The 25,492-nt window shown below is 35.6% G+C and overlaps 2 protein-coding genes across 2 annotated transcripts in view; one reads left to right on the plus strand and one right to left on the minus strand.

Annotated features, from left to right (window-relative positions):
- DSC1 (desmocollin 1) overlaps positions 1-25,492 on the minus strand; it is a 309,329-nt gene that overhangs the window by 220,249 nt on the left and 63,588 nt on the right. The window lies entirely within an intron of this gene.
- Positions 1-25,492, plus strand: part of DSG4 (desmoglein 4) — a 37,542-nt gene that overhangs the window by 8,299 nt on the left and 3,751 nt on the right. The window contains exons 2-14 of the mRNA XM_033135607.1: positions 153-188; positions 2,122-2,253; positions 3,828-3,983; positions 4,354-4,498; positions 7,021-7,187; positions 7,456-7,590; positions 8,213-8,398; positions 13,518-13,789; positions 15,157-15,296; positions 17,603-17,830; positions 20,672-20,977; positions 24,163-24,305; positions 24,463-24,526. Coding sequence (XP_032991498.1) covers positions 153-188; positions 2,122-2,253; positions 3,828-3,983; positions 4,354-4,498; positions 7,021-7,187; positions 7,456-7,590; positions 8,213-8,398; positions 13,518-13,789; positions 15,157-15,296; positions 17,603-17,830; positions 20,672-20,977; positions 24,163-24,305; positions 24,463-24,526 — 2,110 coding nt within the window. The remainder of the gene's footprint in view (positions 1-152; positions 189-2,121; positions 2,254-3,827; positions 3,984-4,353; positions 4,499-7,020; positions 7,188-7,455; positions 7,591-8,212; positions 8,399-13,517; positions 13,790-15,156; positions 15,297-17,602; positions 17,831-20,671; positions 20,978-24,162; positions 24,306-24,462; positions 24,527-25,492) is intronic.

The raw sequence follows: 25,492 nt of genomic DNA on the forward strand, positions 1-25,492 counted from the left end.
TTATTAGTCTTGTATTACCCATGTTTATTCCATATTTTTAGCAAAATGTATATTTAAGAAATGAATCAATCAGAAAACATTGTCAATAGTTTCATGACACTGCTTCCTTTAAATTATGCAAATGTATGCTAATGTTGTGCTTTCTATCACAGGTGGTGCTGGAAGTAAACAGCGAATTTATTGTTGAGGTAAGGTATAATTATTAAAACTATTTCCTCAATTTAAAATTGAAAGAAAAACTGCATTTTGTAATGCATCATATATCATAAACCAGAATATTTGAAACCATAATTGTACAGCTAAAAGGAGAAAGAACCTCTGCCAAAATGAAATAGCAATAGTAAAACCAGTAATCCTAAATTTTGATGCTTTTAGACATGATTTGTGATAGTTCAATGTCATAGTAACTCCTACTTATCAAACTATACTAGTAGCTCATTTATATGTTTCTCAACTTAAAGCAAAGCAAAAGAAACAAAGTAATACCTTAGAATGGAAAGAGATTTTTAGACAGTTACATCAGCAAGAAAGACAATTGGACAGTCGATCAATGAGGGAAAAATACAAAAAACAAAAAGCATGTAATCACATTTAGAGTGGGACTCAGGAAATAAAACTACTGTCTTCTCTGGCAGGATTTTATTTTATTATAGTAGTTAAATTTCCATGATTGATGATATCAAATAATTGAAGAAAATATAATTACTTTTCTGTTGACAAAACAGGGAACAAGTGATACATTTCAGGAAGTTGTATCAAAATGGGGAAAAGTGTAAATGCTTTGGTTCTTGAAAGGATAAGCTCCACTCACATGGAACATCTCCTTCTCTCAAAGTGGTAACTAAATGAAGCCTTAGCCTAAACAAACATACAATTATCTATATCTCAACAAATACATCAGGAGTTACAAATATATATGCATATGTTTTTGCATGTACACAAACATGTTTATGCATGTAGTAACATTCTAAAGTCTTTCATAGTTTAAAATTATTGAACATCCCCCAACAATAGCAAAAAAGACTATAAAGAGAAAAACATATAGCAAGCAGAGATACAAATGGACAGCACTGAAAATCCATATAGATGTCCATGGGATTATTGCAGGTACCATCATTTCAGTTATATATTCTTCTAATCCTGCAGTAATATATTTGGATGCATAGCCAGAGTGGTGTTCTTATCAACAGAAAAGAAAAATCTCTCCCCTCTTTTAGGACAATACACTCACCAGCACAACTTTTCTTTTGCATGGGGTTCACTCACATGGGACACCAGTTATCTTTTAAACTCTGGAGACGAGAAAGCCTGGTCAGAGCTTAATAAAGGGTGAGGTGGGCAAGGTCTCTACAAGGTGAGGATCCTTACAAGACATTTGGTCCTGTCCTAAATGTCCACAGAGACATTCAGTCACTGGCAACATGTCCTTGATATTTGGTTCTATTCAAAACATCAGTAAGCATATATGGTCCATGCCAAATGGTCCTTGATATTTCGTCCTGTCCAAAACATCCATGCTTAGAAAATGTCCCTGGGTTCAAATAGCCTATAACATTACTTATACTTTTGATTTATAGAATTAATACATAAAAATACTGTCATATTTTATTGGTCCAATAACTATATTGTGGCTATATTGCCAATAATATCTTGCCTTGGTAGCCTAGCTGGTAATGTCACATGGAGTTGGGTAGATGGGTTGGCTTAGATATCTCCATGGACATTTTGGACAGCACCCAATATCAAGGACCATTTGGCATGAATCAAATGTTTCCGTGGACATTTTGGACAGGACGAAATGTGTGCTAACTGGTGAGGATAGATTGAAAGAAGAAAAATTACATATGCTATATTATCCAATATAACACAATATGAGCTCCACACATAATGAAATTTGCTTCACTAAAATCATACAGTTAGAAATGAGATGATTCCAAAAGAAGTAGCCAGTAAAGATGACCAAACTATATCTATCTAGAGTTGTAAATTAGTAAAAAACGTTTTTTTGTCCCTCAAATTCAGTATCATTGCTTCTGGGCACACCTTACGGTGTTGAATAAATGTCCTTACTAAGTAAAACTGTTCTAGCACTATACAAAACGTGAACTATTTTTGCTTAAGGTGAAGGAATTAGACATTGAAAACGGCACTACAAAATGGCAAACTGTCAGAAGACAGAAGCGGGAGTGGATCAAGTTTGCTGCGGCCTGTCGAGAAGGAGAGGACAACTCCAAGAGGAATCCAATTGCCAGAGTAAGTGATGAAATAACAGGAGTATCCTGTGCTGATAACAAATGCTTTTACAGGGCAGGAGAACCCTCAAACATTCTGAGAACTTGCAGCCTTCACTACTCCATAGTGATTTAGGAAGATGGATTATGTGTAGTCATTTGTTCATGTTGCTGAGAAACCATTTTGACTATCACATTCTGGGAGCTGATACAGAGCAGAGGGTCCTTGAGTGATCCTAGAAGAGAAACTTGGATCTCCAGCATTACTGGGCTTTGTCCATTTGTCTTCTGCTTATCATCACCTACATGTTATAGGAAATTTAGATGTGAATTACTATTCTTCTGACCAGCGCTCCCTAAAATCAGAAGTTGAAAGAATCCATTAATTCTCTTCAAGAAAGTAAGGACAGTATCCAAAGTTGTTACTAGATTCCTACATCCAGAAATTAGTAGAACCTTAAAAGGTATTTGAAATAATGGCTATCAATAAGGAAGAAAAGTTAAGGGAAGAATGTCATAAATTGAGCCATGAAGGATAGGGTCCACGTGAACAGCTTCATTTGCTCTTTCTAAGCATCTTGGCCTTGGGTCACTATTGAAGTCAAGAGTAGTGATCTTCTAGAAGTCCTCCCTTAAAGCTTTACATTAAAATATAGTAAGCGCCAGCAATGATGTTATAGATATAATCTCAGCTTGAGTAAAGAGATTTCTTCTCTCTCAGAAGTTTTCAAATTTTTGAAACGCTTTTAAATTGTTTCCATTCAACTCATGATTATAGCTTTATGTCACCCCACTTGTATTGCATATTCTTTTCTTTTTATTTGCATTGGGGATTTTTTGGATTTTCATCTGTATAAACAAGAATTAGAGTGGAGCTCATCCAAGTTGTATTTCTAGCTGCTTTTATTTAATTGTGGATATTTGGGTAACAAATCTTAGTATTTTGCTGAGTGTTCTCATCTTTAGTATATAGGTTAGATTTCAAAATTTAAACCACCTTTGTTTAAATTTATCAGCCGTAGATATAAAATTATTAAAACAAAATCTATATAGCAGAATATTTACCATAAAAATTTATTTGGCAGATGAGTAGGTTTTGATTTATAAAATTATTGCCAATCTCTCTAAAACACTGTATTACTCTTCTGATTTTCTTAATTTATCTGCCATTTTGATTAAATCTCAACTCAGGACTAGGCAGGGTACATATTAATATAACATAATGTTTTTGAAAAAAAATAATAAAGATTGTGATGTCGTCTGTCAAACTCTTTCTATGCAAAGAAAATCAGAGACGTGAACAACATAGTGTTAATAACAAATGTAGCATCACATGTATGTGCCATACGTCAGGCATTGGGGTGGGGCGTATATATGTTAGCTCATATAATCCCCACAACAAACCTAGGATATAAGTGGTATTATCTATTATAAGGCGGTACTTGGCAAAGTTACATAAAATTTCCAAGGCACAGGCTTATGTCACAGTGCCAAGTTTCAACACAAAACCCATCTGGCTACAAATCCATTCCTGTCTCACTCCACTATACTGTGAAGTTCATAATCTGCTCTAAATCCTGGCCATTTTCTTCATAGATTCGATCAGACTGTGAAGTGAAACAGAAGATTACCTACCGCATCTCTGGGGTAGGAATTGATCGACCACCTTATGGAGTGTTCACCATTAATCCTCAGACTGGGGAAATTAACATTACCTCAGTGGTGGACAGAGAGATAACTCCACTTTTCTTGGTAAGTCACAGCATATTTTGATTTACACATATTACTTTTCTTCTCCTTTTAAAAAAATATCATCTCAGGATTCATGCTTACTTCGGATCAAATACAGTAGATTGATAAAACCTAGTAGACTGAAACCAAATAAAGGACTTGTAGAGCTGGAAAGAGTATGAAAATAAAAGTTTATAGTTCAGGATACTCTGATGTGTTACATATAGTTCAGGATTCTCTAATATATTGATATTATTTAAATTACTAGACGGTAAAGTAGTCTGAATTTACTGCGAAAATTGTTTCTTTGCACATCTCCTTAAATGTTTTCAATCATGTTACTTAATTTCCTTTGGTGGAGAAAGACAATTTTTTTCCCAACTTTGCACAGATCTATTGCCGGGCTCTGAATTCACGGGGTGAAGATTTAGAAAGGCCTCTTGAGCTTAGAGTCAAAGTTATGGACATAAACGATAACCCTCCAGTCTTTACACAAAATGTGTACACAGCCAGCATTGAAGAAAACAGCGATGCAAGTAAGTAAATGATACTTCTTCTCTGCATTATATCATATCTCTTTCTCTAGATCGAAAGCTTTAGGAGACTAAAACACAATTTAAAGATCATAAAATGTCAAACTTAAAAAAAAAAATCCCACAAATTCTAACTTAAAACTGAGCTAGAAAAAAAAATCATGTCTAAAATGCTAAATACCTTCTTATTTGTGGAGGATTCTTATACATGTGATTTAGCAGGGGCTTAGCACCTTCCTCAGAGATTGTTCCTGGGCTCATGATTAACTTCATTCAAATGAGTAAACTCCGGTGAAACCATGAATGTGGAAAAGGGCCCTGTTTGCTCCACTCAAATTCTGGGCTGACCCACACCAAATAGAGAGTGATGAAGGACACAACTGCAATTGTACTGTCGGATCTCAGAGTAGGATGACCTAAAATATCCCACAATATCATAGTGATTATGTTACTTAAAAAGCTACCAATGCAAGAACATGCTGATCTCTCTCTCTCTCTCTCTCTCTCTCTCTCTCTCTCTCTCTCTCTCAGTGTGTGTGTCCTCTTGAAAGCAAGTAACACATTTCCCCTGTGCACCCTTCCTGCACCTGGAGACACCCAGATAGATAGAGTTAAGAAACACAGAGCCAAAGAGTCGACATAAACAAACCTCGTTGCCTCTTTATTAATTTACTGCCCAAGCCCAAATTTTGCTTAGATTTCTCACTAATGAATACTCAAACCTTGCTTAGATTCCTTGCTAATGAGCACTAACTTTTTTTGTCCTATCAATTCTTCAAAAATTTATTTTGTCTGAAAAAGTATAAAACGCTGGCTGGTCCATCATTTCTCAGAGTATCATTTATGATTCTCCCATGCGCACATTAAATTGGATGTTTCCCCTGTTAATCTGGTCTTGGGTCAATTTTATTATTAGCCCAACTGTAAGAACTTAAGAAAGGTGTAGGTAGGAATTCTCCCCCACCTTGACAGTACCCATCAATCAGTCACAAAGGATAATCACTGTTCTTCACAGTCTACACAGCAAGGCACATTACATTCTCTCATTCATTTTTTTTTTCATTTTTCCCATCTGCTGACTTCCATCTCCAACTCTAATATTCTTTTCTTTTTCCCTCTCTCTGTCACTCCTCCTGAACTGCTTTCCTTTGTATACTTATGCTTTTCCTGTTTTGCTGACTCCCTGCCTTCTCTCCCTCTTTACCTTCTGCCTCTGTCTTCCCACAATCCTCTAATATTCCTTTTCCTTTCACGTCTATATCTGCACTTGTGCCTGTAAATAAAATTTGGGAAAAGAGAATAGAAAAGGGAAATTTCAGAAAAAAGGCAGATAAGAATGCAAGCTAGAGATAACAATGAAGAGTCCAAGAGAGAAGGATGGAGAAGTCTGGAGGAAAAGAGAAAAGAGACAAGACATGCTGGAGGAAAGAAAGAAAGAGAACAAAAGGCAGAGGTCAGAAGGGCATGTCAGGAGAACTTCAGATCCCCTAAAAAAACTGATGTTGAAAATAAGAAACACAAAATGTTCAATAACATAGGATGTGAGTACAGAGAGAGGCAAAGTGAGGAGTTTGCCTAAGAGAGGGAAAACAGAGAGAGGGTCTCCAAAGTCCATTGTTTCCTCACTAACATAATGCAGGACAAGCTTGGAGAAGGAAGAGAAGGTGAAAGCCACATCCACATCCACTCAGTTGTTGATTAGCAGCCTTTGTTAATGCTTCTCCATGTGAGGAGAGTTAATTACGGGACCAAAGCATACTTTCATAAACTATGATTTCCACGAAACCTGGCTCTATCTGTTCAAGGGGTCCCTGGTTCTCAGTGCTAGGATTTTTAACTTTGAAGCCTGGCTGGGAAGCACAAAAACATCAGGGACCTGTCAGTTCTGAAAGGCCTGTCCTGTAGGCTGATATCCTTGGGGATTAGCTTAGAATGCCTGTGCTTTGTCCCTGTGAATAATTAAAAACTTCTTATATTCCTGTGGACAAATCTGCTTTGCAATAATTATATTTTTGACTGTTCAGTAAAGTACTCTTATCATCCAAGGCATGCAATAGTAAGTCTCTGCTTTCTGGATGAGCAACAATAAAGAATATAAGTGTTCAAGAAATAATCACAACGTTGCATTTAATTACGTTACCACTTTTCTTAATTAAGCATTTTTAAATAATTTCACAAGACTGCAGCAAAAACAAATTGCTAAAATCAGTTTCTTCAGCTTTATGATGAAGTCTATTGAACTTCTTTTTCATACATAAAAGATCACTATATTTTGCTATTAATTTACCATCTATTCACTTAAGGAGTGCAAGTACTTTATAAACTGTAAAGGATTTTATAAAAGCAAACCACTGTTATTTTAGTAATCAATGGTGTAGCTAAAGTTATGGTAATATATTCTCATGGATAACTGGAAGAAAGAGAATGCACGAGAAGGCCAGTTATTTTTTCTTCCTTTGCCTGATAATTTGCTGAATTGTTCTAACAGAGTCCCAAACGTTCTCTACCTCCATCTTCATTTATAGACACACTGGTAGTAAAGTTAAGCGCCACAGATGCAGATGAAGACAATCATCTGAATTCTAAAATCGCCTATAAGATTATCTCTCAGGAGCCGGCAGGTGTGCCAATGTTCATCCTGAACAGGTACACTGGAGATGTCTGCACGATGTCCAGTTTCCTGGACAGAGAGGTAAAGTCTTCTATGAATGAATGATAATAAATCAGGAATACAATTTTCAAAAGACAGAGATGAAAAGGTCCACATATGCCTTTCTTTCAATGTAAAGGAGGGAAGGAAAAATAACCCAACCATTATTTTTCATGAAAATCATATAGAAAAAATATATTAAAAGATCGTATAAAATTATAGGAAAAAAGTAGCGTAATGACATCAGAATGTATTGGTTTTTATTCAAAACAAGACCTTAGTCTTACAATTCTTTGTCATCTTAATCAAGCAACACAGTATGTATAACCTCCTGGTGAGGGGCTCAGATCGGGATGGAGCTGCTGATGGACTGTCTTCCGAGTGTGTCTGTAGAATCAAGGTTTTAGATGTCAACGATAATTTCCCCATCTTGGAGAAAACCTCCGTAAGTTGTTACTCTTATAATCCTTTCTCCATACGTGCTAATATAGTTGTTATGTGTATGGATGCACTTAGCTTTGCTATATAAGCCTTGGAATTTCTTATGTATAATAATATAGTATTTGCCTTTGAGTCACTAGTCCATGCACATGTTGTATATTTGCCTTTGAGTCACTTTCCATGCATATTTCCTCTGTGAAAGCAACAGATCATTTCCTCCATACTCTCCACTCACAGAAATGTGGAAAATTATTAATATAATTCTGGGAATTATGTAACAACATTGATGTATCTTTATATGCCGGATGAACCGGATGATTTTCTGAATTAATTCTAACAGAGTCCCAAAAGGAGAGAGTAAGTTAAGGAAAATTAAAAATAAGCAAGAAAAAAATGAAACAAAGTGCCAGTTTGACCTTGATATCACATATACTGCATAAATATCAGTTCTACTATCTTATAATCATTTCATTCTTAGATTTCTGATCGGACATATGGCATTTAATAATGGTGCAAAAATCATTGACATACTTTGTTGTTAGTATTTTAAATGATAATTAAGTATTAGTAAATCTATTTCCTCTTTTGAAAATTCATTGATTATAAAATTGATCTATGTCATTCAGTACTCAGCAAGCATTGAAGAAAATTGTTTAAATTCAGAACTAATACGATTAAAAGCAATCGATCTTGATGAAGAAGGCACTGATAATTGGTTGGCCAAATATTTCATTCTCTCTGGAAATGATGGAAATTGGTTTGATATTCAAACAGACCCACGAACCAATGAAGGCATTTTGAAAGTCATCAAGGTACAGTATGGTATCTGCAATATTTCCTTTGAAAGAAGTTTTTAAAAAAAAAACTCTTCGAGACAGAATCTGCCTACAAAAAGTAACCCATAACCTTGAACCCTGTTTATGGGAACAAAGCGCCCTAAGTTAGCTTCCTGTGTCAGGCTGAGACTTCCAGCCAGCAACACAATATTTATTACCAAGAAAAATAAGAAGGCTGTTTTGTTCCCACAGTGTCCAATATCTAGTTGAGAAGTCAAGGCAAGGACACCCAAATTAGATAATAATATGAGCATTAAAAAGATAATAAATAGAAGTATGGATGTGACATTAAACATAATCGATTGCCAAAGGGGTGAAATATGAGACAATTACTGAGGTAACAGGTGAGATCCTTTTGAGCTAGATTTGTCCGAAGAGAATTCATGCAGGGAATAAGGTTTAAACAGGACCTTATAACTGACATTGCTAATGTGGGTAATGAACTGAGCACACACAGAGAGGTGAGAAAACGTAAAACATATTTGGGGTTTAGTGAGCAACACTGTGAGGCTGCAGCAGCGTATTCACTGAAGGAAGCCATGAGATGCGAGAATGGAGATTTGGAGTTGAACTTGGTCTGCTGAGAAACTTGAATACTATACTACAGGGCGTGGCTTTTTCACATAGATGAATTTTTCTTAAACTACGCTTTTACTTTATGGACTGCAATAAAATCTAAAAATACGAATTAGAAACAAAGCTACAAACTAATCAGATTCAAATGAACATTGGTATAACAAGGGAAATTAACTTTTTCAAAGAAAATTAACACTAACAACATAAACAGAACTTAGAGCTATGAAAATATATGTTAGAGGACACACGCACATATTTCATTTGGCACACAGTGTGAATTGTGATTATTCAATTCTGTCACTATTTTCCTCTATCCCTGTTGCTGTGAAACTTTTTTCAGACAGTGTATTAGGAAGCCATTTAGCCTTCATCGAATGCAAACATATCGTGTACATATTGAGTCATTCTCTGTTCTTTTTAAAGTTGTCTGGAGCAATTGAAGTATTACTGCTTTACCATGAAACACAACCAATAGCACTGAAATCATGTGGTGTATTAATTTATGACGTGGTCATCAAAATTATGGGGGGGAAATCTATAGTTTTTAAGCTTGTCATTCAAATGAACACACAAATTTTCAGAATTCCTTAAGAAAAGTGGGGGACTACAAGAATATATTATGGCCTTCCAGTTTGAGAAACACTGTTTTGGGGCCAGGGGATCAGCAAACTATGGCCCACAGGCCAAATCTGACCTGCTACCATTTCGCAAATAAAGTTTTATTGGAACAAAGCCACTCTCATTAATTGATGTATTTTCTATAGCTATTTCCACACTCCAATGGCTGAGTTGAATGCTTGAGCTAGAAACTACACATGATCCCCACAAATCTAAAATATTTACTATCTACCCTTAACCAAAAAGTTTGCCAAACTCTACTTATAGTACCAAGAAAAGCTTTGTTTTTTTTGTTTTTTTGTTTTTTTGTTTTAAATAGCATTAACATTATGAGATCAACTCTGGAAAGATTAAAGTTAAGAAAATGATTATATTAAGCAAATCCTGAGGTGCTAAGAATCTGATCTAGAGCAATAGCAGTAAAAATGGAAATGAGGGCTTTGGTATAAGAGCCATTGCTAAGTGTAAGTAATGTGGATAGGAAGAAAGAGACAATAGGTCAAAATCTGAATATATAGTCAAGGTTTTTCCCACAGATCAGAATTTGTTTAATCTTGCATCTTGGGTAAAAACAATCAAGATCTAGACATGTCATGCAATTCTTACCTATCTTCTTATCATCTTAATCATGGACTTTGCCTGTTATCTTGTAATGTGTAACCAGTCTTTGCTTTTGCTCTGCCTCTCAAAGTACTAAAATAATAGTAAGAACTTTGTACATAAGCAACTTGACCTAAATATCTTTCCATTCCTAGCACCTGGACCAGTGTCCAAAGATAGTAGAGACACAAAGTAATGGTGCAGATTTCACTCAAATGGGAGTCATTGAGTTTGACTACATAATTCACAATGTCTACATAAAATCATAAAGATGAAAAAGAAAACATGAATATTCAAATAATAGTCATCTGTTAGATATTGTATAGACAACATAGCTCTTTTTTCCCTGGATGATAACTTCCCAAGTGTCTTAAAGAGAGCTGAAAAAAATATGCTTAAAAACATCAAAATACTATGAATAGTCTAATTAAAATGAAATTAAAAACCTTAATATGTGTCTTAGCACATAGCCAGAAGAACTCTGTGTTTAGAGGATATATATGTAATTTTCCCAGGATTTGGCATTTGGAATAATGTCACTAGTGTCCTTTTGTTCCCTCTCCATTTTCACTCATGCCACCTTTGGTAATGGGCTTTTGACAAAGCTTTCTATACGCCTTTTCTTAGTCTGAGGACATAAACAATTCAATTCAACTCAAATTTATTGAGAATTATTATGTGCTAGGGATATGAAGATGAATGAGACATAGTCCCTGTTCTCAAGGAACTTGTAGTTTAACAAGACAAAATCTTTAAGAAAATCAAGAATCTCTCTGTCAGTAACAACTTCATTTTGGTATTTATTGATAAATGTGTATGGAAATACTAACAAAAAAATTTAAATATATATGTGTACATATATACCTTCACTTCAACATTGAGAAGAAAAGCAAAATGCTACCCAATTGGAATTCTAACAAAGAAATATTGGTTCTCTATTTTTATAATAATTCTAATTAATGTTTATTAAGCAACACTAAATAGCAACTATGGAGTTATATTGTATGTATAGTGACTTTATACATATTATCTCATTTAATCATCACAACTCTGGGAAGAAAATACTGTGATTCCTTTTTTATAAAAAGTGAAGCAAAATCAAACGGAAAACTAACTTTTCTAAGTTCACCCAAGGGGCAAATGACAAAGACATGATCCAACCACCTGCCTCTGATTCCAAAATCGTATGTAATTGCCACTTTTGCACCTCACCGTGTCATCTGGGGGCCAGTAAAACAAGTTATAGGAAAGCAGTAGAGATTTTTTTCCCTCCAACTCTGTTCACCTCTATAAGCTTCTTCTAAACTCTGTGTGCCCTGTTGTGTATGCCTCGGACACATGTGTACCAGAATTTTTTTTTTTAATTATTAAAAAGCAGAACATACACACCCCGGCTGATGTTTGACCATTTCCTCAGTCCCCTACCACAGAAACAAATGGGTCCTTTCTGATGGAGACTTCCATCCTCCTCCATCTTTCACACTTAATTCTAAATTGAACCAGCATCCCCTGAAAATTAGCAACGTCATATTAAATTATATCCCCCCCCAAAAAAAATTGGATGTGAGAATTGTATAGCTTAGCTTCTACATTAAAATTTACAGAAGCAAAAACCTCACCAGAAGCCAAATCTATTTCTGAAGGGGTTCTCTTCATCCTGAGCCCTTCCTGAGCCTTGCTTTAGACCCCTAAAGGCTGCTCCCGCCCCACTTTTTCTAACACCCACCTGCATATCCTTTGTAAGTGATTATTCTTCAATCGTGCAGTAACGGAGTCTTTCCAGCCTCTCCACTCTAATTGGAGTGGTGGTAACCAGTTGTTTTTATTCCTCTTTGCACAACCCTGACCTCTGGGGACAATCGGAAAACCCTGATAAAAGGCCCCAGTTGCAAAGAATGGATGAAGATTTTTGCCTTTCCTTTATCTGCCTTTTATCTTCTCTGTTAGAGGGAAGATGAGCCCTCAACCAATTTCTTGTCTATACAGGAAATTGTGAATGTCTATACAACTGTAAACAATTATTCATATGTTTTTGCCACACCCTATTCAATAGGGAGAGAACTATTCTGACAAACAAAAAACACAAATGTGTGAGTGCACAAGTCCCAAGAGATTTCTCTATCAGTATAGAGGATCTCAAATTTTTCATTTATTTAAAGACAGCATGGAATTCTAGAAAATAAAAATTGGGCTGTAGAAGAGGAATCTCTTCCAGTTGCAAATCCATTTTGGAGTACACAATTCATATTCAGCTCTGTGCTAGGCATTACGTGGGCCAGGGAGGGGAACAGATATACAAAAGCAATTGAAATCCCAACCTCAAGGATTTTAGCTAAAATTTAAGTGAGGCATGTTGAGCCTGCTTTTGTGAAGAATTTAACTTAAGCCTAAGAAAACATTCATGATATCATAGAATTTACCTGAAGAGCAGAGAGTTATCTCAAGGTATTGCTGATGGTACTGGTATCCTGACCTCTGTTGTTGGTATATGTGTTGCAAGTGATGCTTATGTTAGCTTCCAGAAACTTGAAAACAGACATTGCTCGGTACTCCCTTTCTTACAATTGCTTTTCCCCCTGGGACTTTTCAAGCCACTGTATCAATCATTCTGGATCAAAAGATTCTATTAATTATTTTCCAGGGAACCCATTTCAAAGATGACTTTTCTCTGGGTAGTGTATTCACTTATTTGAATGTGCCCTGTGAAGGAATCTTCCTGTCCACCAGACACAGCACAATTAAATCATAATTTAGGACTGACTATAATAATGATGAATTCTCTTTTAAAAGTAGTTTGCTGTGTGTGCGTGTTTTTAACTTACATGTTCAATTTCATCACATATGTTGACTTCTTTTTTCTGCTGATTATACGTTCAGAAATTCTCAGATATGAATTCTACAAGGAAAATTGGGACTTATTTATTCAATCCATAGTTGTTAATATTTTTTAATTTCATTCTAAGTTCATATTTTTATCTTTCATAAACACTTCATTTGGAAAGAAAGATCATTTTTTATTTCAGGTTTTTTATAGAAGAAGTTCAAAACTCCAAATTTGAGTTCAGTTTAAAGTGACAGGGCTAAATGACCTATACATCTGATTATACTAAAAGATAAAGGAAATGACATCTGAAATACCTCATGCAATAATAAATAAAATTTTATCAATTCAAAATCTGAATTGCATAGCTCCTGGACTTAATTCTGGTATGTTGTTTTCTTATTCTATCAAAGAGAGTCCTTTTGCTATTTCAGAGGGTTTTTTTTTTTTTTTTTTTTTTTTTGCTTTCTATCATTTCAGATGCTGGATTATGAACAAGTGCCTAATATTTATCTTAGTATTGGAGTTAAAAACCAAGCTGAATTTCACCACTCAGTTGCTTCCCAATTCCGAATGCACTCAACCCCTGTAAGAATTCAGGTTATTAATGTGAGAGAAGGACCGACATTTAATCCAAATTCTATGACCTTCAGTATGCGAGAAGGAGTGCGAGGAGATTCCTTATTGAATTATGTGCTTGGCACATATACAGCTTTAGATTTGGACACAGGAAATCCTGCAACCAATGTCAGGTACTGCAAATATTTTGTTCATATTAGAGTGATAAATCATGGTTTGGTCCAGTGTTAATTCAGGTAGCATGTGCTAGTGTATGCGGGTTGAAATATTTTGGAGTTTTGCTTTTCCTGTTCATCTGTTTGTTATAGAAGACCATCGTGGCATTGACATTTTCATAATATTTTAATAGTGTTTTAGAGATGATAAGGGCTCCAACTTAAGGGTTTAAGAGTAATTGTGTCCAGGGAGTGATTGTAAGATCAAAGAGTCACCTACAGTTCCTCTGTGAGTGTCCTTGATCTTTTGTGGCCAGTTGTACCACCCTGGACCTGGGCTGATTAAGCTATATTGTAAAAAGTAAGACATCATAAACAATGAGTCATAGTTTGTTTCTTCAAAACCTGTATTATCCATAATTTTGGGACTAATTTCAACCTTCCGTTTAACCTAAGGGCGGGGGGGAAGCTAAAACACAGGTGTTTCAGATATGTGATGAGCATGAAGAGAGTCAGCAAAATAGAAAGGTAGGAATTAGGGGCACTAAGTACATAGATTATACTCGTGCATGAATTAGACTATATAAGATATTCTGAAAAATAACTATAGCGAAATATATAAGTGTTCTTTATATCTTCTCCTTGCCTCTCTTCTTTTCTTACACCCAACCTTTTTGGAGTGACTAGTCTATTGACTTATAAATTACTTTGATATTAACAATTTTGATTACTTAATCGGGTAACAAATTAACAAACAATAAAAACTATGAAGGCTGTCAGTATGGGATAGAGAAAAAGGATATGTGAGATAAGTGCCTTGGACACCTAAAATTGTGCCTGGTACAGACACCAGATCTTCTTCTAATAAGGTCAAACACTTTGAATCCATTATATGTCACAACACCGATATACACAAGCAGAACAGATAAGACCACAACGCCTAAACGGTCAACAAATGAGGAGCTCTGAAACCAATATGCCTTAAAACCTAGGAAAAAACAAAGTATGCCAGCTGTGAAAATGAATAATGAATATCCCTTTGATATTGCCATAATTTAATACATAGATCTGAAATAGACTTAATACATTGTATTAATAATTACTTAGAGTGGAAGAGTAAAAATTATGAAATTTTAAAACTCTGTTGTGAACCTGTGCATTAACATGTTCAATAATGGAAATATATATATACATATATATATATATATATGTATATATATGTATATATATATTATATATATACATATATATATACATTTTTATAAACTAAGGCAATTATCACTGTGAAGCATGCAAACACCATATATAAGTTTAACACATTGAACATGACTTAAAATTCTTAACTTTCATATAAGCAAATGATGAAGCTATTTGTTTAAAAACAGGTATACCATAGGACATGATGCCGGCAACTGGTTAAAAGTTGGTTCAAGGACTGGTGAGATACAATTCTCTAGGGAATTTGATAAGAAGTCAAAATATATTACCAATGGGATATACACAGCAGAGATTTTGGCTATAGATGGTAAGAACATTTATTTTTAATCTTTTAACAAAATTATTATTATTATTATTATTGGATTAAATATAACTATGATTCTAATGTTGATATTAGGTTGACTCAAATAAAATATATCATTTGGTAGTATCTGCAAGATTTATAGAAAGTCTAAATACCTTAGAACCAAGACTGAATTTAATACACTTGCAACCATAATTTACATTCGACGTCATTTATTATATTTCACCTACTTCCAAAAAAAAAAAATTATGTGACTTACAGCGTAGAGCATAAAGTGAAAATACATAAATAAAATTCAGTTTCTGTTTATGGCATCATCTCTTGAGATGGTTAATCCAACCTGTAGAGTACATTAGGAATGTTTACTTAAAGTAAGTGCTACAAGGTGTGCACAAAGTTCACTTGTGGACTATCTGCAGGAAAGGCAGTATCCAAAGGGTAGAGTGATTTTAGAGTGACTAAAACTGAGCTGCAATGACAGGCCTGTGTGAGTGTCGCTTGATTAGACCTGTTACCCAAAGTAAGATATTAAGAACCAAGAAGCACAAGGTTATTACAAATATAAGATCCAAATTAAAAATCTTAAATGCAAATGCACTGCTGTAACTTGTAACTGAGCTGTTTTTCACGTGGTGAATCTATTAAGCTTTCCTGTTGGTGCGGAGCAACAAGAATTTGTTTATTTATCAGTAGTTAATGATTCTCTGGAGCACTGCCTAGGAAACCAGCTACTACAGAACAAAGCAACAGAAAAGGTCAGTAACCAGGAAAGAAGGAGGCAAATAGATGTCCCAGGTACATACCTGATAGCAGATAGATACTGTAGGTTTGTCTTAAGTGTGTATGTGAGCTTTACAGTAGCAAACAAAGAGAAAGATAAATGGGAAAGAAACCATGGTAATACCCAAGGAAATACAATCCATATATTCTGGTCTTTATCCTGTGAGTGTTATTTTTAACATCTGGGTCAGTTATTAGTATTATTAGTATTCTAGAAGGCCTGTTCTAAAATGAACTCAAAGCATGTTGATCAGAGCCTATGTTTGTATGTTGGTCCCATGTGAAAATCTTCAAAAACCGAAATAAAAATTAGGCATTGCTAGTGAACAAGGAGAGAGGGAAAAAACCATCAACATGTATCAGCAGAAAACTACAAACAAGGGTTGTAGTTTAGTCACCTAAGCAGAGTGTCTGCACTGGCACAGCACCATCCAGATGGTTCGGGAGCTCTGGGTTGCCACATCACAAAGCCATAAGAAAGTTCTGGAGAGTCAGAGAATGACACAGACAGCAATCTACGGGATAATCTGATGTCTCTCTAATGAAAGCCTAAGTCTAGAAAGTCCAATGCTGAATCACAGGTATTAAGAACATACTGTACAAAACCGTGTGAGATGTGGATAGGCTTCCAGTTTATTATCATTTGATTAGCTAAAGGCTCTACCATTTAGGTATGCAAAAACCTAAAAACTTCTTCTTTTCCAAGAAGTTTATTAACTTCTCCAACAACCACCTGTAAAATAGCCAAGAGATGGTAATGTTCTAGTTTACAAGTGATAAAACTTAAGACTCTTTACAAGTTCAAAATAAAATAATTCTTTATTCATTGTAACAGAACATAAAGGAGAGAAGTGGACTAAAAGCCCACCTTCCTATTTCTTGGTCTTTTGCCCTTTCTTATAAACTATACTAACCCAAGATTTGTTTCAAAGAAGTTAGGGGAAAAATCTAGTATTTTTATACTTATTTTCAGAAGTGCTTTCTCTGAAAGAGAAACAGCACCTAATGAAAAGAATTCAAAAAAACAGTGAAAATAGAAAGAAAAAATACACAATTATTAAATTTCAATTGTGTAACCACAATGTTTCGACAACACAGGAATCAAAAAGCATCCCGAATGGAAAGATCTAAGCTGGTCTTGGGGTCTCATTTATGGGAACAGGGTGGGAACAGAAAGCAGGAAAACTTCTCCGAGGAAGAACATTTTAATTTTGCATCTTAAGATGTGTAAGAGTTAACAGAATTCAATGAGGGTGAAAAACATTTTGGGAAGAGTGACTAGAATAAACAAGACTCTTGAGTTAGGAAGAAATGTGTCCAAAAAACTAAAAAGAAACCAGTGTGGCTGGAAGGCAGGGAGAAAAGGCAAGGGTGTTTTCGGGTTGTTGAAGCAGGCAGCAACCTATCAGGCACCATCTCAGGAGTCATTCATACTGTTCCTGTATGCTGTGGCATTATCAGGGGATCCGAGAAAAAATGTTCTCTCTCACACAATTTACCCCCAAACCCATGATGCTTTGCTGTTTCAGATGGATCTGGGAAAACGGCTACAGGAACCATATGTATCGAAGTTCCTGATGTCAATGATTACTGCCCAGTCATTTTTGCTGAAAGTGAAACCATCTGCATTGCCTCTCCATCGATCCTTATCTCTGCGAGAGACATTAATGATCACTCTTATGGGTCTCCTTTTACCTTCTGTGTTGTTGACCAGCCACCAGGGACAGCTGACTCATGGGATATCAGATCAATAAATGGTAAGTGGAAGGCAAACTTGCAAAAACAATTACAAAAAGCAAAAACAATTACAAAATAATTAGTCTCCATTTCTATGATCTTCCCATATTCATATTAAATGAAAACAAATATTTCATATACACACTTAGCATATTTGGAAACATTTTGAACTGAAATAAAAGTTAAAATACTTTATCAATACTACATTTACAAATAGTAGTGTATAAATATCAGTTCACCCATCATTATATATAGGTGGGGTGTACACCAATATTTGATCAGTTTAAAAGAAACAGAACCCTTGACAAACTCACCAGATGTCACAATTCCCTATCCTAATTTCAGGCAAGCCACTTAAATGTCTCTGAAATGCAGGTATCCCACAGATACACTTAATACATTTTCTACTTACTTAGGAGCACGTAAGATCAATGAAATTGTTTTTATAAAGAGCTGTGAGCTCAGACTTATTTGTAAGGATAAAAATTTAAATTCAAATTGACCAATATTAGAAGTGCAGTTATAAGTAAATCTAAACAAAATAAACAAACAAACAAAACAGAAACACACTCATAGATATGGAAGAAAAACTGATGGTTGCTAGATGAGAGGGGTGTTGGGGGTCTGGGTGAAAAGGGTGAAGGAATTAAGAAATACAAGTTGGTAGTTACAGAATAGTCATGGGGATATAAAGTACAGTAAAGGGAATATAATCTTTAGTATTATATTAATTATGTATGGTGTCAGGTGGGAACTAGACTAATCGGGAATCATTTCGTAAGTTATGTAAATGCCTAGCCACTATGCTGAACACCTGAAACTAATATAAAATAATGTTGAATGTCAACTATAATTGAAAAAAATCAAAATAAATTCTAAAAAAGGAAGAGCAGTTAGGCAAACTGCAGTACATAGTATTAAGATGTAGTACTGTGTAGCATTAAAATTAGAATTAGGTGAAGCATTTAGATCCAAAGGAATTCATAAACCAAAGTATGTAAAGTGTAAAGATCCCAAAGTAGTATTTGTGTTTGTGCTAACTGTTGCTATGTAAAAATGAAGGCCTCACATTGAAAAAAACAGAGTAAATTTCAGTCAACATGACATTTAACATACTTGGGGTTCTTTTTCCTGACAGTTAAATGTATAACAGAAAATGCTATGAGAGGACCTCGTGGGCTAAAACAGCTCCCTAATCTCACATTCATTTGGGGAAATAGAAAAGACTTTGGGGGTGGAAGGGTGGGATGAAGAGCCCAAGGTGAGAGGAAATACTCCCCCCCTTTCTGAGGCCACCAAGCTTCTCCATTCACAGAAAGGAAGGAGAAACCATAAAATAATACTGGAAAAAATGCCACGGCTCAGGACTTAGTCAAAGGAGGAAATTAGGCAACTTGTTTTCACCATGAAATCTTTTAGCTCTTTTCCACAAAACCACTTTAATATTTTTAAAAGCTAAGCACATTAAAGCAATTCTATTAAAATTAAGACAACTCTGAATTCACCTTTCCCTATAAACCCAATATCCCATTCTTAAATAATAAGTGCTAGCTAACTTTTCCTCATTCAAATCTTAGATATTATAAGTAACAATAGAAAAAAATGTTCAGCACAACGGTTGGTAAGCATACTCAAATAATATTATAGCTTTGCCAGTAAAAAATGTGATACTAGAGATAATCATTCGTAGAACACTGTTTCAATGTTGGTGTTGAAGAACAGAATAAACTTTCACCTAAGATGCTGTGGCATGGCTTTATTCAATTCTTACTTTGTACCCAGGTTACATTTTGGTAGACATACCATGTTTCCCTGAAAATAAGACCTAGCTAGACAATCAGGTCTAATGCATCTTTTGGAGCAAAAAATTAATGTAAGACCCAATCTTACATTATATTTATTAGATTAGGTTAGATTAGATTAGATTATAAAACCCGTTCTTATATTAAAGTAAAATAAGACCAGGTCTTATATTAATTTTTGCTCCAAAAGACACATTAGAGCTGATTGTCCAACTAGGTCTTATTTTCAGGGAAACACAGTAGCTGGTTAATCATATAGCTAACTGAAAGTAATAAACCATAATAATAATTGAGTGTGATGAATTAATCAATCATTAATCATGATTTAAGTATAAATTTAATCATCTCTTAACCCTCCTTGCATTGATAAATAAATTTCAATCAATGTTTTAAGCAATAGTTTCTATAAAAATCGATATAAGCAATAAATGGTAGCACAAGCATTAGAAAAATAATAGTTATTGGAACAATTTTAAATAAAAGGGCAGCAATTTTGAAGAAGAGATAAATAACAGTCTTAAGGAGGATATCTGGAAAGAATAATCCTAAACAGAAGACTTCCAATATTTCCTTTCAGCTCAATACGCTTCATTCATTGGATAAATATTTATTGAGTGCATATTATAGGCCAAAGTATTGTTGCTCTGGAAATAAGCAGCAGGGGCCCAGCCTTCTTTGCAGAAATAACAATCCAGGAGGAAGAAGTCTTGAACAATTCATTATAAATGTTAAAAAATGTTAAGTATAAGAAGGTCTACACCGAAGGGAGCATAAAAATATCAGGCCCTGGGGCAGCCGGTTAGCTCAGTTGATTTGAGCGCAATGCTCGTAACACCAGGGTTGTGGGTTCGATCCCCGCATGAGCCAGTGTGAGCTGTGCCCTCCGCAACTAGATTGAAACTACTTGACTTGGAGCTAATGGGTCCTGGAAAACCACACTTAGAAAATAAATTTTAAAAAGTTAAAAAAACAATGAAATCAGGCCCTAAGTTAGTCTTGGGTACTAGGGTCAGCCCCAAGCAAGTTTAATTTATGTTCTCTTTCTTTCTTCCTTTGCAGCTACCTCTGCTATCCTGACAGCTGAGCAGCCTCTATTTGCCGAAGTTTACCAAATCCCAATCCTAGTGAAGGACAGCCACAACAGAGCATGCGAATTGCCACAGATGCTTCTGTTAAAGGCTTGCGATTGTGACAACCACCACATGTGCTTGTACTCTAGTACCCCGGGCGTCTACACTGGGGATGGCGGCTCTGTTACCAATGTCATATACGGGCCTGGCCCTGATGACCGAAATGAGGTTTCAAATGTTGGTCTCGGACCAGCAGGGATTGGTCTGATCGCTCTGGGCCTCTTATTATTGCTCTGTAAGTACTGGATTAAATCCCTCTTTTCAACAGTTCTTCAAAATAAGAATGTAACCAGGCTCACTCAGATGGCTAGGTTGACTTGGCCATTTCTTTTTGGTCTCTATGGCAAGTTTTGTGGAAATTTGGGAATAACCAGTGGGACCGATAAGGTCACATACTTGTTCGATAAGGATAACTAAAAAGGTCGAGGGTTAGTGAGGCTCAGAAAGGTGTGAAACATGCAAATCCCTAAGTATAACACAGCAAAGCATAGAGTAAATTCTACAATGAAAATTTCAGCAAAGTGCTTTCAGAGGAGAGTGGCAGAAGCAATTCAGTCCAAGTGTGAAGGTTGAAGAAGTCTTTAAGGTGGACGTGGCTTAGAGCCAGGCCCTAAAAGTCAAGGATTTTCTTACAAGGAGGGTGGTGTGTGGGGGTATCTGAAAAGCAATCTAGGACAAAGGAACAATACAAACATAAATGGGGAGAGGGATGGAAGGGCATAGCACGCTCAGGAAGTGGAGAAGCTCAAAGGTAGGATGGGAGCCATCATGCAGGAACATTCACGATAGGCCAAACATTCACAGGCAGTGAGGAGATTTGTAAGCTCAGGTGATCTGATCACTCTGGCATAGGAGGAAGCAGGGAGAAGAGCCTAAAGAAGGCAATCAGCCTCTGGGCTCTGGATGAGCGTCTAAACCAGGACAATGGTCAGAAAGAGCAAAGTCCCTAAGCAAAAACTTCAAAAAGATCCTCCTCTCCCAAAACCATGTTTTAAAACATATAGACTCCCCAGGGGAGAAATTCGTCATGCATTTTAGGTTGCCTTTGCAATACTTAGATTTTGTGGAGATCAAAACCTGGATTCTAAAATTTGAATTAAATTCTTCAAACTACAATATTAATACGTTTGAATGGATGAATACAAACGAAAGCATTATCGTTTTGAGGTATTGAAAAATAACAGCTGACTTTGGGGCGGGCTTTCCTTCTTAAAACAATCTGAATTTTCAAGGCTATCCAAAGATCATCAGTGAATCTCATAATGATAGTAGAGACATTTCCCAGAACATGACTCTACAGTGAGTAGAACTGTCCACTTACATTTAAGCCAATAGTCCTTAATTCTTGCAGCATATTAGAATTACTTGAAGGTCTTTAAAAACCACTCATGCCCAAACAGGCATACTCAAGACATGACCCAACTTTTGGCATGTTTAATTCTCTGGTGAAGTTAATGTGCAGTTCAGGGATTTAAACCCAGAATCGGGTGCCATTTCCAGCAGGCTAGCACTAAAACCTTTATGACTCTTCCTGAACCGGGCAAAGAAAACATGACAGTTGTTAAATTGATTGTAGAATCAGAGAGGAATACATTTGTGGACAAAGTTCATTTGTTCACAATGGTGAAGCCCAGGGCCTGTTGGGCAGTGGGGAGGTGGGGAGGGACAGGGTGATGGTACCGTGTTTCCCCGAAAATAAGACCTCGCCGGACCATCAGCTCTAATGTGTCTTTTGGACCAAAATTAATATGAGACCCAGTCTTATTTCACTATAATAGAAGACCAGGTCTTTAATATAATATAATAATATAATATAATATAATATAATATAATATAATATAATATAATATAATATAATATAATATAATATAATAATAGTATAATATAATACTGGGTCTTATATTAATTTTTGCTCCAAAAGACGCATTAGAGCTGATCGTCCAGCTAAGACCAGGTCTTATATTAATTTTTGCTCCAAAAGACGCATTAGAGCTGATGGTCCGGCGAGGTCTTATTTTCGGGGAAACAAGGGGACGGGGGGGAAGGACCTGACCCCAACCTTATATTCCCAAAGGCCTCAAATTAAGACTTTTGATGTTAGCTCCAAATGAGATTATGTCTCCAGTAGTTGTATTTGGTATGCGCTGGAAACTTTCATTTTCTTTATTAGAAAATGACTTTGTTAGACAGAGCTCACGCCCATGATAGTGCACGGCCTCGCACACACCTAAATTCACAGAAACATACTGCAGGTGCAGCAGCGGTGTAGAGGCTGCCAATTCTAGTCCTTTCCAGAAGGCTGTCTGGAAATGCAGAGCATGACCTTTCACTGTTCATGGCGCAGACAGCAAAACTGCCAAATTAGCTATTTTAATTCAGCAGTTTCGATATTCTCTTCTGTACTTCTAATTAAACCATTTGCTAAAATGCCTATTATGTTAGGAAAGTAGAAAAGCATGAAGGGCAACTAGAGTGGACCCAAAGAACTAAGCTGGGTGTATTCTAGAATCTTAGAAAATTTAAGAAGTGTCTGTATTTATGGATGAAAGAATTGAGGTGAATTGTTCCATTATATTTTATAGACAAAAATCGTAATAAATGTAAATAGATCAATTAAATTTAGTTGGTGACATTTGATTGATTTATTTTAAGTGTAAATATAGTAAGGGTTGGAGAAGGGTCTTATCTCTAGATTCTATAACTGAATCCTGTATCTAATTCTCTTGTTAACATGTACTGATTATGTGTTTAACTTACATGTGTGTATATGGTGTTTGGTCACATGGGTCTGTATGCATTGGTTTCTGTGATATATATATATATATATATATATATATATATATATATATATATCAACAAAGATAGTATATACATATATATCAACAGAGACGGTATATGTGTACACATAGACACATCCAGGTACCTGTACATATACACATGGAAGTAAATATATATTTGTTCATGTGTGTACACATATATAAACTCACAAACACCTACACATACACAGATGATTATATGTGAATAAATACACATATATAAATGTGCATGCATGTATGAGTATATGGGAAACTACGAATCAGAAAATTTGATTTTAATCCTGGATCTGCCACCAACCAGTTCAGGAATCTTGGACTAGAGGAAACAAAGGACTTTACTTTCCTAATCTGTCAGTAAAGAACCCAGATTACATGATCTCAAACTCTATTCTAGCTCTAAGAGTCAATGGGATTTGGTGGTTTTGTATTTTATAAACATGGGTATGTATACTCAATCCTTTAGGGAAAAACTGATGCTTTCTTACATGTGTATTTATTCCTTTGGTTCTAAATATAATGCCACATGTTCCCAAAAATGATACAGTCAATGGCTTTCTAAATTGAGCCGTATGTGTTAATTCTTCCTCTTCACTTTCTTGGACAGTGTCACCACTCTTATTGCTCATGTGCTGCTGCTGCAAACGAAGACAGCCAGAAGGCCTGGGGACAAGGTTTGCTCCTGTGCCGGAGGGGGGAGAAGGAGTGATACAGTCTTGGGGAATAGAAGGGGCCCATCCTGAGGACAGGGTGAGTAGACTGTCACTTTCCAGAGAAATGTGGGGTTTCAATGGAAATCGAGCATGTCTTCACAATTACACAGCACACAAAAATAAAAAAGATGTCAATTTTTAAATATTTAACGAAAGCATTTATTTTAAACATCTTTTTTTTTTTTTCTTTTTAGGATGTGTCAAATATATGTGTACCAATGACAGCCTCTAATACCCAGGATCGTATGGATTCCTCTGGTCAGTGGACACCAAAATCTGTTCTGTTTTTTTTTGTTTTTTGAAATCTGCAAAATTATTCAACCAGATAAACCTCATATATAAGCATTTTATAGAAAAACAACATATCCGTCGATCTCCTTGGAGGGTAATATAATGAGAAGGAAAGTTATATGTTTGAAGTGGCCACTTTATTTTTCTGTCTTAAACTACAGGCAGTGAAGTATGGTGTAGCAATTAAACTGGCAAACTCTGGAATCAGAATGCGTGGGTATAATTCCCAGCTCTGCCTCTTACAAGTAATAACTCCCTGAGCAAGATACTTAACCTCTCTGGGCCTCAATTTTCTTATCATTGAAATTGAGCTTATGACAACACCTACTTCAAAGTGTTTCTGTGAAGAGTAAATGAGTATGTTTGTGAGGATAATATACAGAGGGTGCCAAAAACATGTATACACATTTTAAGAAAGGAAAAAACTGTATTAAGATTGTAATAATATACACCAATAATAAAAGATGAATACAAGTCATGCATATACATTTTTTGGCATTCCCAGTATATCATGTATAGTATCTATTATATGTGTATGACACATATGTGATATACTGTATATTATATATGTATATATGTATGTATGTGTGTATCACAAAATATATAGTAGAGGGTGCCTGGCACAGAGTAAGCGCTACTGTAGCCATTTTTTGTAATAGAAGCTGTTAAAACATGAAAACAAAAACAAAAGAAAGGAAAAAGCAGCAAATACATGTATGTTCTCCTAAAAATATACCGAAGAACTTTTCTTAAATTTCACATGCATTTACCACACCAATCTTACACTCTCCTAATTTATGAGACCCATGCACACTTCAGACTACTGAAAACTACCCAGCTATTGGGCAAGGATTGAACAAAGTAGAGAGGTTAACCAATTCTAAAGCAGACAAGAGCTTTCTCAGAGACAGTTCCTTAGTATCCCAAGCCAGA

Source organism: Rhinolophus ferrumequinum, chromosome 19, assembly GCF_004115265.2.
Source record: "Rhinolophus ferrumequinum isolate MPI-CBG mRhiFer1 chromosome 19, mRhiFer1_v1.p, whole genome shotgun sequence".
Taxonomy (NCBI): Eukaryota; Metazoa; Chordata; class Mammalia; order Chiroptera; family Rhinolophidae; genus Rhinolophus; species Rhinolophus ferrumequinum.